This window comes from Camelina sativa, chromosome 2 (genome assembly GCF_000633955.1).
Source record: "Camelina sativa cultivar DH55 chromosome 2, Cs, whole genome shotgun sequence".
NCBI lineage: Eukaryota > Viridiplantae > Streptophyta > Magnoliopsida > Brassicales > Brassicaceae > Camelina > Camelina sativa.
The window spans coordinates 12,150,402-12,163,366 of NC_025686.1; the positions used below are offsets into that span (position 1 = coordinate 12,150,402).

At 41.2% G+C, this 12,965-nt stretch overlaps 2 protein-coding genes and 1 long non-coding RNA gene across 3 annotated transcripts in view; 1 reads left to right on the forward strand and 2 right to left on the reverse strand.

The window, feature by feature from the left end:
• Positions 3,151–8,563, forward strand: LOC109128484. The gene is made up of 2 exons (XR_002034912.1): positions 3,151–3,211; positions 8,398–8,563. It is a non-coding gene; the product is annotated as an uncharacterized LOC109128484 (long non-coding RNA).
• On the reverse strand, positions 8,684–11,380 carry LOC104722614. Its single transcript, XM_010440820.2, has 3 exons — positions 11,104–11,380; positions 10,650–10,972; positions 8,684–10,524 (listed from the first exon to the last, which is right to left on the reverse strand). Exons 1-3 carry the CDS (start codon positions 11,330–11,332, stop codon positions 8,821–8,823), a joined length of 2,256 nt encoding a protein of 751 aa, XP_010439122.1. The 5' UTR covers positions 11,333–11,380; the 3' UTR covers positions 8,684–8,820.
• LOC104722622 (tRNA-dihydrouridine(20/20a) synthase-like) overlaps positions 11,777–12,965 on the reverse strand; it is a 3,413-nt gene continuing 2,224 nt past the window's right edge. The window contains exons 8-12 of the mRNA XM_010440835.2: positions 12,892–12,953; positions 12,708–12,780; positions 12,535–12,618; positions 12,368–12,448; positions 11,777–12,279 (exon numbers count right to left, since the gene is read on the reverse strand). Of these exons, the coding sequence (XP_010439137.1) occupies positions 12,076–12,279; positions 12,368–12,448; positions 12,535–12,618; positions 12,708–12,780; positions 12,892–12,953 (504 nt within the window). The 3' untranslated portion in view covers positions 11,777–12,075. The remainder of the gene's footprint in view (positions 12,280–12,367; positions 12,449–12,534; positions 12,619–12,707; positions 12,781–12,891; positions 12,954–12,965) is intronic.

Here is a 12,965-nt window from a genome sequence, read left to right on the forward strand (position 1 = left end):
TTAAGAAGGTAGATGAGGAAGAAGTACAAGTTTCTATGATCTGTGTAAAAGATAGTGACACTAAGGATGAGGTGGAAGGTTTGATGTTAAGTGCTTTAACTGAAGTTTCAGAAGCTTGTCCTTTGGTTGATGTAGTGGTACAGGAGTTTCCTGACGTCTTTGCAGAGCCTACCGAGTTACCACCATTTAGAAAGAACCACGATCATAAGATTTTGCTAGTGGAAGGTGCGAACCCGGTGAATCAAAGACCCTATCGATATGCGACACATCAAAAGAATGAGATTGATAAAATAGTTGAAGAAATGTTGACTGGTGGAATTATTCAACCTAGTTCTAGTCCTTTTGCCTCACTTGTGGTATTGGTGAAAAAGAAAGATGGAAGTTGGAGGTTATGTGTTGATTACAGGGAGCTAAATGGTATCACGGTCAAGGATAGATTTCCGATACCATTGATTGAAGACTTGTTGGATGAATTGGGGGGTTCGATTGTGTTTTCTAAACTTGATCTTCGTGCTGGTTATCATCAAGTGAGAATGCAGGAAGAGGATGTATCAAAGACGGCTTTTAAAACGCATGGAGGCCATTATGAATATATGGTTATGCCATTTGGGTTAACCAATGCACCTGCAACATTTCAAAGTCTGATGAATTCAGTGTTCAAGGCATTTCTCAGAAAATTTGTTTTGGTGTTCTTTGATGATATTCTCATCTACAGCAGCAGTATTCAAGAGCATGTTCAGCATTTACGTATGGTATTTGAGGTTATGCGCAAGGAGAAGTTATTTGCGAAGTTGAGTAAGTGTGCATTTGCTGAGGATCGGGTTGAGTACTTGGGACATTTCATCAGTGCAGAGGGGGTCTCTACGGATCCGGCTAAGGTGCGAGCTGTCGCAGAGTGGCCTAAACCGAGTACACTTAAACAACTCCGGGGATTCTTAGGCTTGGCAGGTTATTATAGAAGGTTTATAAAAAGTTTTGGAATCATTGCTGGTCCTTTACATGCATTAACCAAGACTGATGCGTTTGTATGGAATGGAGAAGCTCAGGATGCGTTTGACAGTTTGAAAGAGGCACTCAGTTTGGCTCCTGTATTGGCATTACCAATATTCACCAAGGTGTTTGTGGTGGAAACTGATGCTTGTGGACAAGGAATTGGTGCTGTTCTCATGCAAGAGGGTCACCCGATTTCTTATATCAGTCGACATTGAAGGGAAAACAATTACATTTGTCTATCTATGAAAAGGAACTGTTAGCTGTGATCTTTGCTGTTCAGAAATGGCGTCATTACCTTCTATCTGCTCATTTCATCATCAAAACGGATCAACGCAGTTTGAAATATTTGCTCGAACAGCGCCTTAACACACCTATTCAGCAGCAATGGCTGCCAAAATTGTTAGAGTTTGATTATGAAATTCAATACAAAAAGGGTAAAGAGAATATAGTGGCTGACGCTCTGTCACGAGTGGAAGGGTCTGAAGTGTTGCATATGGCTCTGTCGGTGGTTGAGTGTGATCTTCTGAAAGAAATTCAGGGAGCTTATGCCTTAGATGCAGAGATTCAGTCCATCATTAGTATTTTGGAGGCTAACCCGAATGGTAAGAAACACTTTTCTTGGATGCAGGGTATTTTGAGGCGTAAGAGTAAAATTGTTGTGCCTAAGGATGTGAAGATTCGTGATACAATTTTGGAATGGCTTCATTGCTCGGGGGTTGGTGGTCATTCTGGTCGAGATGTGACTTATCAACGAATCAAAGGAGTTTTCTATTGGAAGGGAATGGCGAATGATATTCAAACTTATATCAGGGGTTGTCATGTTTGTCAGCAATGTAAGTCTGATAATGCAGCTTCACCAGGTCTCTTACAACCTTTACCAATTCCTGAATCTCTCTGGAGTGATGTTTCAATGGATCTCATAGAGGGACTTCCCTTATCTGCGAACATGTCAGTGATCATGGTAGTGGTGGATCGATTAAGCAAAGCAGCTCATTTCATTGCTCTCTCACACCCTTACAGTGCACTGACAGTTGCTCAAGCATATCTGGATAATGTTTTTAAGCTTCATGGGTGTCCTAATTCTATTGTCAGTGATAGGGATGCTGTTTTTACCAGTGAGTTCTGGAAAGAGTTCTTTGCTTTACAGGGTGTGACTCTGAAAATGTCCACTGCTTATCACCCTCAGAGTGATGGGCAGACTGAGGTTGTTAACAGATGTTTGGAGAACTATTTGAGGTGTATGTGCCATGCTCAACCCAACATGTGGTGCAAATGGTTGGCATTAGCAGAGTATTGGTATAACACAAATTATCACACGTCTACGCGTATGACTCCCTATGAGGCTGTTTATGGTCAGGCACCGCCTGTGCATTTACCTTATTTGCCCGGTGAAACGAAGGTGGCAGTAGTGGCTAGGTCCTTGCAGGAGAGGGAGAACATGATGAAGTTATTGAAATTTCACCTCATGCGTGCTCAGCATAGGATGAAACAGAATGCGGATCAACATCGAACGGAGAGGGATTTTGACATTGGTGAGTATGTGTATTTGAAACTTCAACCATATCGCCAAAATTCAGTGGTGGTACGGATGAATCAGAAGCTGGCACCTAAATATTATGGTCCTTATAAGATCATCGATCGTTGTGGAGAAGCCGCATACAAATTGGAGCTTCCGGCGGGTACCAAGATCCATCCTGTCTTTCATGTTTCTCAACTGAAGGTTCTGGTTGGTAATGTTCCAATTGCTACTCAGTTACCTACGGTGATGCCTGATGTCTTTGAGAAGGAGCCAGAGTTGATCTTGGAGCGTAAGATGGTTAACAGGCAGGGTCGTGCTGCTACCAAGGTGTTGGTTAAGTGGTGTGATCAACCGGTTGAGGAAGCTACTTGGGAATTCTTATTTGACTTGAAGAAGAAGTTCCCTGCTTTTGAAGCTTAAAGACCCTTGTGGACAAGGCTCTGCAAAGGAGGGAGATTTGTTACAGAAGAAGATATTTGAAGATATTTTGCAGAGCCCACACGTACGACTCTCACGTGTGAAGTTATGTGGTTCAAGCTCGTGACACGTGGTTGGCTGGACGCAGAAGTCCGTTGGAGATTATTTTCTTATATGGGCAATTGTTAGCTCTTTTCTTTTTTATCGAATAATCTTGTAAACTCAAATCCTCAAATTGATACTCTGGTTCGTCGGGTTTCTCTCGTCTCGAGAGCCGGCAAGGTGATCCTCCATGTTTTTATGAACATCGAGTGGTTACGTTAATGGAAATTTAAGTGTTGATCGTTAAGTGTTGATCGTTTCATTGTTGTGTGGTTTAATTGTATTAAAGGTATCAGAGCTCAATCGATTCTCGGAATGGGTGTAGAAACTAGATCTCAGGTGGGGGAAACACGAAATCAAGGAGGTGCGATGGTAGATCCATTGGAGTCAAGGATGACGCGACTGGAGAATCTAGTGGCGGATCAAAGCGAACAGATGAAGAAACAACTGATGGAGCAGAGTCAACAGATGAAGAATCATATCGCAGAAATGTTCGAAGCTTTGAGCCGTACCACAGCTAATCGCGGTAAGGAAGTTATGAAAGAAGCAGATCTAGAAGCAACAGAGTGTGATCGGAGTGGAGTGAGCAAAGAACGAAGTGATCCACGGTCATCTTCATCTCGTGAGGTCCGATCGAATCATTTGGATCCTCCTAAGGTCATCAGATCTGAACCTGTGCGATCAGAATCTTCTCACCACTACGGTAATCTCACTCGATTGGGAAGGATTGATTTCCCAAGGTTTGACGGTAATCAAATCAAGGAGTGGTTGTTTAAGGTTGAAGAATTTTTCGGTGTTGATTATACTCCTAGGGAAATGAGGGTTAAGATGGCTGCTATACATTTTGATGGACACGCAGCAACTTGGCATTTTTCATTTGTTCAGTCTGGGATAGGATTGGAAGTATTGTATGATTGGGATGAGTATGTGAAGTTACTCAAGGAGAGGTTTGAAGACGAGTGTGACGATCCGATGGCTGAACTCAAAGTGTTGCAAGAGACGGATGGAATTGTTGATTATCACCAAAGATTTGATCTGATCAAAACAAGGGTGAATCTCTCTGAAGACTATTTGGTTAGCTTGTATTTGGCAGGGTTGCGGTTAGATACTCAAATGCATGTCAAGATGTTTGAACCACGAACTATTCGTCAATGTCTACGCTTGGGAAGATTGTATGAACGAGCTCATCCAAGGAAGCAGAATAATCAGATGAGTGTGAACTCTAAACCTAATAATACCTTCCAAGGAAGTCGTGGAAGTGTACAGAGAGATGGTGGGCACCAGTTGACCAAAAATGTGACTAAGACGGCTGAGCAGACACCTAAGAAGTTTTTGTCTAAGGAAGAAATAAGTGATCGAAGGGCTAAAGGATTATGTTATTGGTGTGATGAAAAATTTACACCTGAGCATTACCAACAGAATCATAAGAAAACTCAGTTGTACTCCATGGAACTTGATGAGGAAGTTGTGAAGGAGTTGGTGAGGTTGGAAGAGGAAGACGATGAAGAGAATATGCCTCGAGTATCTGTTAATGCTGTCTCGGGCATATCAGACCACAAGACTATGAGGGTTAAAGGATTGTTTGGGAAAAAGCCAATTTATGCATTGTTAGATTCTGGATCGACACATAATTTTGTAGATCCTAAGGTTGCTGCTAAACTTGGTTGTGACGTGAAAATTTCGGGGTTGCGTCGTGTGGTAGTGGCTGATGGTTGGAAGTTAGCAGTGCAAGGAAGGGTTAATGGGTTCGAATGGAGGTTCAGGTCGACTTTTTCCAGTCTGATGTCATGTTAATTCCACTACAAGGTTGCGACATGGTATTGGGGGTTCAATGGTTGGAGACTTTAGGGCCTATTACATGGGACTTCAAGGAGTTGGAGATGGAATTCTTCTGGAAGAAGAGGAGAGTGATGTTGCATGGTATCAAAAATGGGTCTGTAAGAGATGTCAAGGCACAGAAACTTAAGAAGGTAGATGAGGAAGAAGTACAAGTTTCTATGATCTGTGTAAAAGATAGTGACACTAAGGATGAGGTGGAAGGTTTGATGTTAAGTGCTTTAACTGAAGTTTCAGAAGCTTGTCCTTTGGTTGATGTAGTGGTACAGGAGTTTCCTGACGTCTTTGCAGAGCCTACCGAGTTACCACCATTTAGAAAGAACCACGATCATAAGATTTTGCTAGTGGAAGGTGCGAACCCGGTGAATCAAAGACCCTATCGATATGCGACACATCAAAAGAATGAGATTGATAAAATAGTTGAAGAAATGTTGACTGGTGGAATTATTCAACCTAGTTCTAGTCCTTTTGCCTCACTTGTGGTTTTGGTGAAAAAGAAAGATGGAAGTTGGAGGTTATGTGTTGATTACAGGGAGCTAAATGGTATCACGGTCAAGGATAGATTTCCGATACCATTGATTGAAGACTTGTTGGATGAATTGGGGGGTTCGATTGTGTTTTCTAAACTTGATCTTCGTGCTGGTTATCATCAAGTGAGAATGCAGGAAGAGGATGTATCAAAGACGGCTTTTAAAACGCATGGAGGCCATTATGAATATATGGTTATGCCATTTGGGTTAACCAATGCACCTGCGACATTTCAAAGTCTGATGAATTCAGTGTTCAAGGCATTTCTCAGAAAATTTGTTTTGGTGTTCTTTGATGATATTCTCATCTACAGCAGCAGTATTCAAGAGCATGTTCAGCATTTACGTATGGTATTTGAGGTTATGCGCAAGGAGAAGTTATTTGCGAAGTTGAGTAAGTGTGCATTTGCTGAGGATCGGGTTGAGTACTTGGGACATTTCATCAGTGCAGAGGGGGTCTCTACGGATCCGGCTAAGGTGCGAGCTGTCGCAGAGTGGCCTAAACCGAGTACACTTAAACAACTCCGGGGATTCTTAGGCTTGGCAGGTTATTATAGAAGGTTTATAAAAAGTTTTGGAATCATTGCTGGTCCTTTACATGCATTAACCAAGACTGATGCGTTTGTATGGAATGGAGAAGCTCAGGATGCGTTTGACAGTTTGAAAGAGGCACTCAGTTTGGCTCCTGTATTGGCATTACCAATATTCACCAAGGTGTTTGTGGTGGAAACTGATGCTTGTGGACAAGGAATTGGTGCTGTTCTCATGCAAGAGGGTCACCCGATTTCTTATATCAGTCGACATTGAAGGGAAAACAATTACATTTGTCTATCTATGAAAAGGAACTGTTAGCTGTGATCTTTGCTGTTCAGAAATGGCGTCATTACCTTCTATCTGCTCATTTCATCATCAAAACGGATCAACGCAGTTTGAAATATTTGCTCGAACAGCGCCTTAACACACCTATTCAGCAGCAATGGCTGCCAAAATTGTTAGAGTTTGATTATGAAATTCAATACAAAAAGGGTAAAGAGAATATAGTGGCTGACGCTCTGTCACGAGTGGAAGGGTCTGAAGTGTTGCATATGGCTCTGTCGGTGGTTGAGTGTGATCTTCTGAAAGAAATTCAGGGAGCTTATGCGTTAGATGCAGAGATTCAGGCCATCATTAGTATTTTGGAGGCTAACCCGAATGGTAAGAAACACTTTTCTTGGATGCAGGGTATTTTGAGGCGTAAGAGTAAAATTGTTGTGCCTAAGGATGTGAAGATTCGTGATACAATTTTGGAATGGCTTCATTGCTCGGGGGTTGGTGGTCATTCTGGTCGAGATGTGACTTATCAACGAATCAAAGGAGTTTTCTATTGGAAGGGAATGTCGAATGATATTCAAACTTATATCAGGGGTTGTCATGTTTGTCAGCAATGTAAGTCTGATAATGCAGCTTCACCAGGTCTCTTACAACCTTTACCAATTCCTGAATCTCTCTGGAGTGATGTTTCAATGGATTTCATAGAGGGACTTCCCTTATCTGCGAACATGTCAGTGATCATGGTAGTGGTGGATCGATTAAGCAAAGCAGCTCATTCCATTGTTCTCTCACACCCTTACAGTGCACTGACGGTTGCTCAAGCATATCTGGATAATGTTTTTAAGCTTCATGGGTGTCCTAATTCTATTGTCAGTGATAGGGATGCTGTTTTTACCAGTGAGTTCTGGAAAGAGTTCTTTGCTTTACAGGGTGTGGCTCTGAAAATGTCCACTGCTTATCACCCTCAGAGTGATGGGCAGACTGAGGTTGTTAACAGATGTTTGGAGAACTATTTGAGGTGTATGTGCCATGCTCAACCCAACATGTGGTTCAAATGGTTGGCATTAGCAGAGTATTGGTATAACGCAAATTACCACACGTCCACGCATATGACTCCCTATGAGGCTGTTTATGGTCAGGCACCGCCTGTGCATTTACCTTATTTGCCCGGTGAAACGAAGGTGGCAGTAGTGGCTAGGTCCTTGCAGGAGAGGGAGAACATGATGAAGTTATTGAAATTTCACCTCATGCGTGCTCAGCATAGGATGAAACAGAATGCGGATCAACATCGAACGGAGAGGGATTTTGACATTGGTGAGTATGTGTATTTGAAACTTCAACCATATCGCCAAAATTCAGTGGTGGTACGGATGAATCAGAAGCTGGCACCTAAATATTATGGTCCTTATAAGATCATCGATCGTTGTGGAGAAGCCGCATACAAATTGGAGCTTCCGGCGGGTACCAAGATCCATCCTGTCTTTCATGTTTCTCAACTGAAGGTTCTGGTTGGTAATGTTCCAATTGCTACTCAGTTACCTACGGTGATGCCTGATGTCTTTGAGAAGGAGCCAGAGTTGATCTTGGAGCGTAAGATGGTTAACAGGCAGGGTCGTGCTGCTACCAAGGTGTTGGTTAAGTGGTGTGATCAACCGGTTGAGGAAGCTACTTGGGAATTCTTATTTGACTTGAAGAAGAAGTTCCCTGCTTTTGAAGCTTAAAGACCCTTGTGGACAAGGCTCTGCAAAGGAGGGAGATTTGTTACAGAAGAAGATATTTGAAGATATTTTGCAGAGCCCACACGTACGACTCTCACGTGTGAAGTTATGTGGTTCAAGCTCGTGACACGTGGTTGGCTGGACGCAGAAGTCCGTTGGAGATTATTTTCTTATATGGGCAATTGTTAGCTCTTTTCTTTTTTATCGAATAATCTTGTAAACTCAAATCCTCAAATTGATACTCTGGTTCGTCGGGTTTCTCTCGTCTCGAGAGCGGGCAAAGTGATCCTCCATGTTTTTATGAACATCGAGTGGTTACGTTAATGGAAATTTAAGTGTTGATCGTTAATTGTTGATCGTTTCATTGTTGTGTGGTTTAATTGTATTATTATACATATAAACGAGTAAGGAGTAGACGTTCGTTGTTACGGTAAGATAATATGCATTGTAACAGTTATTATGCTTTACAATGCAGATTAGTTTTTTAGGTTCTCAATCAACTTGGCATCAAACTCCAAAGCACGCGGGTGGCCCGAAAGTACCCCCTCGCGAGTCGCGAGTGTTCTTGATGTATGTGGCATCAACTATTGCGATTTTTCGAATTTGATCGAGCTTTTCAATCCCAAAACTCAGTTATACTCTGTTTCCCTCTCTTCCCTTATATGTATGTTAAATTGTTGCTTCATTGAACACGCATGTTTAGAAGCTTATTTTGTTCTGCTACAATAGTTTATAATTACAAAGGTTATTTGTATGACTAATAATAATCCACCAGAGTTCAATCATCCCCTAGTATCATTAAACCTTACAACTTCTTTCAACACTAGCCTCTAGACTGCAACAGAGCAAAAACCTCAGAATGTATTTATCAGGAAAATGCGGGCATTTACTTTCTCCGTTATATCAGACTTGCTTCTGATATTTCATCATTCAAGTGTAGATGCATTTCATTCGTCTCATAGTGATCCATCTCCACAGACGAAAGGGTATCTGTTGGTGGTCCTTTGAGTTCTTCATCTTCCACTGAGACTAAGTTATCATCATCATAAGCTTCGTTCTTGCAATCTACATCAGTCTTGGAATCTTCTGTGAAGAGTGCCTCAAAGAAACTTTTGCTATCTGAGTCTTGACTCTCTGAACTAAATTTCACATCCAGGACTGGAGTTAGGAAATCGACTGAAGAAGTAGTCGGTTGAAGACCGAAAACACTCTTCAAGACATCATCCATTCCAGGCTCTCCTTTGCATTTTGCAGTAGTTACATTTGGATTCTTGAGCTCGTGTATCAAGGAATCGGAATCCCTGTGGTTGTCCTTTTCTGTGTAACAATCAGCTTTAGTGCTTGATGTAAACATCTCTTCATCTAAAGCATTGTCCCTGATGCTAACCACCGTCTCAGCTTCCTCCTCATCCCCTCCAAAACTATCATCCAGTTTTTTAGAAACTCCATATATCATTTCCTGAGAACCATCATCTTTGATACATGGAGTAATTTCAGGCTCTTCCTGTGAAGAAGTTGGGCTCCCCAAGGTAGAGTGCGTGTTTTCCAACTCCTGTGCTGGAACTTGGCTTTTGTCTGGATGGCCACTCGTCTGAGGTTTCTCTTCTATCTCCTCCTCATCATCTTCATATAAAAATTCTGGGGCTGTAACTAGGAGGGCTTTGCTGTATTTTCCATCGGCGATCGAATGTGAAGACAAGAATCCAGCAAGTGCAGATGCTAAAGCATCATTTATAGACAAGGAACGTTTTGGTTTCTCTTCAAAAGAATGACCAACCTCCTCATTACTGATCTCATTTCCTGAGTTTGAGTTTGAGCTATTCTCAAACTCCAGCTGTTCCAATCTGTTATTTGGTAGTACAACCGCACCATCTTCAACAGGGACAAGTAATTTTGTACAAGAAACCAATATTGGATTATGAGAGAATCGATCCAACTCATGGGTATCAGGAATTTTATGTGTATCATTGGCATTGCCCAGAGCATCTGGATTGGGTATTCTCGTTTGACAAACCAATTCAGAATCAAATGGTTTGTTTCCTAGCTGTTGGAGTTTCTTCTCGACTAGCTGGAGCCTTGCATCAATACTGTTGATAGGTTTCAACATTTGATCTTCAAATCTTGTCAGGATAGTTTCTATTCTGCTAACCTTGTTAACAAGATCATACAGGATAGTCTCCATATTAGCAGGCCTGATTTCTTCTCCAGAGACTCGGTGCTTTGAAAGAGTATCAACAAAAACTGGAGGTGGGCTCACTCCCATTTGATCACCTTTGCTGAAATTTATCTCCTGGTGAATATCATTCACGATCTTATCAGAGTCATTTGAGTATCCTAAAGTTGATGGGTTAGTGCTGTTGGACTTGTCAGAAGAAACTTGTTCTTTTCCTCGAGAGAGCTGCAAAATAGCGGGCATAAACATAGCCATCAAGGAACTAGTGGATGAAATTCCTGCTCCACTTGCTTCTGACTCACTTGGATCAGCAAACACATACACTTGATCAACAAGTGCACATCTTTTATCCTGAAGAGAGAGAAGACGGAGTGTAATCGAAGTGCAAGGTTCCGCATCATTGATCTCCGCAGTAGCTTCATAAAAATCCTGAAAGAAAAAAAAAAAAAAAAGAGCATATAACAACTTACCCCATTAACATCAATCAACCATTACTAAAAAAAAAACTACAACTAGATAGACCCATAAAGCAAGCAAGCGCAAAGACTCGTTACCTGTTTCCCTAACTGTAACATTGGAATCAGACCTTTTGCATCATTCAAGAGAGAATCATCACCCGCTTTCACTTCAACCCAATCATCTTTGCTCGTTCGTCCATTACCATTATTATATTTTACCATCGAACCCTTATTAGAATCATCTGAGTCAGTAAAAGGAATCAGAAGAACTTGTTCATCTCTCACTGCAACACCACATCGAACTGTACACAAGTATTCCTTATCGCCATGACGCCGCTTTTTCGTGTAATACACTTCGTATACTCGTGCACTACTTCGAATATAAACTTGCCTTAATTCATGCTCTTGTGCAAATGTTACTGCAACCAAAAAAACAAACATTTCACCACATCGATTTCAGAGTATACCATTTTCTATTATATAACGATCTTCTACTTCGCATCGGAGTGGTTTATTCAGAATCACGGAGAATAACGATTAAGGAACCTACTTGTAATTTCACAAGGCTCGCCGTTGGGAACCGGAACCGGAGGGAGTAGAAGTAGCGGGGACTTGGCGACATGATCGACGGCGGTGAAGGAGGACTCAAAGGAGATGGAGTCTGTGAGAGAACCGACGGCGAGATTCCAGTTTGTTGTAGGATTGAACTCGTCGGCGTGGTTGCTCGCATCCATGGCCTCTTCCTCGCTCTGATTCGAGGAGATTTTGGGTTTATTCATTCTATTGAGGGGAAGCTTTTGGATCCAAATTGATGATATATAAATGAATATCTATCTCATTTTTTTTTTTTTTTTTTTTTTTACAGTAATTAATGTTAACTTTTAATATAATTTAAGTTAGACTCCATTAGATTTGAAAGTTGTTGATGGATGGATTAAATTCTGTCGAGTGTCATCTGTGTCAACTAATATGTCCATGAAAAACAACTCAAGATCAGATTTGGCATATACTTTGTGGACTAAAGATCATTGGCAAGTCGTCACATAGGTGGGATGTGGATCACAAGTTTTTGTTTTGTTTCATTGCAGATATGAAGTTAGAGATTAGAACTGCAGAAAACTATATCCCTCTCTCTCTCTCTCTCTACAACAAAAAACAGGTGGGTACATGGCATTAACATTACTAAAGTAAAGCATTGTAATGACTTCTGTCTGAGAAATGAGTTGCACACTAAGCTTTTCCCGAGTGTCTTGGTATATAAGAATGGAGAATGTTCCTCAGTGTGAAAAATAATACAGAAAGCATCAACCGAAAAAGTTTCCTTGCAAAAAACATTGAACACTACTTTGGATCCCAACATATATATATATATATATATCTTTTGTTTTTTGCTTTTTCCTTCTTTAAAATCAAGTGGTCAGAACAGTATCACATCTTTATAGCTACACAAAGTCGAATCTTGATCCTCGTGATGTTTCAGCTAGTACCTAGTTCCCGGTATGGCCACGAAATATAGATTTTGTCATTCCTCCTCCTCATCAAGAATCACAGCTCTCCTTGGTAGCATTTCCAATGCTTCGGATGATTCTTTTTCATAAGGAGGAGGCAACAAACGTCGTACATCCGCAAAGAGATCTTCACGCCCAGTCGCTTCTTTGACAACAGATGAATCGAGAACAAAGTCGGGTATTGCTGGTAACACTTGGTCCAAGAATGATTTTAAGGTCTACACAACATAAGAGGTGAGTTAACACGGTGACAAGAGTTTGATAGCAAGTAAAAAAATTAAAAAGAGTGTCACTGAATTCACTAACGGTGCAATGCAAGAGAGCAGCATCGGTTCTACGTTTCCACTGGCCATTTCCAGACTCCGAGTGGAATAGATTGATCAACGGCTGCAGCAAGGTTTTGCTCTTGTTAAATTACGTCGTTGTCATTGGGAAATAACTTAATAAAAATCAAGACTTAGAAAGACCATTACCCTCACTATATCTCGAAGATTTGGTCGGCCTTTTCCATATTTCCCGAGGACCGACTCTCCATAGACTTGATATTTTTCAAGAACCTAAAAGTCAATTAGAGACAGCAAAACAAATCAGATGTCAGTTAAAATTGTTGAAGAATCTATTTCAGAAAGTAAATATTATTCAAAACCTGTCGCCTTGTAATTCCACTGCTTGGAGATCCATAAATTACGGTATCGACGTGTCCCAAAGTGTGCCAGGGACTGCATATAGCCAGCATAGATTTCCATAAATCAGCCAAAAGAAAAAAAGAGCAAAACTCTCATATGATGTTTAACAATAATTAAAATTTACAGCAAAAGGCTTTCACATACTTGTAGTATACAGCACGCCCAAGCATAACGCCATGAGCTCCAGACCTTAATGCGGCATCTGCCTACAGTTCAAT

Bases quoted from the DNA above. Each gene is read 5' to 3' on its own strand.
- LOC104722614 (XM_010440820.2), bottom strand. From the start codon at position 11,332: ATGAATAAACCCAAAATCTCCTCGAATCAGAGCGAGGAAGAGGCCATG. The intron at 10,973-11,103 runs GTAGGTTCCTTA...TTTTGGTTGCAG, and splicing joins CGAGCCTTGTGAAATTACAA to TAACATTTGCACAAGAGCAT. The intron at 10,525-10,649 runs GTAACGAGTCTT...TTTTTCTTTCAG, and splicing joins TGTTACAGTTAGGGAAACAG to GATTTTTATGAAGCTACTGC.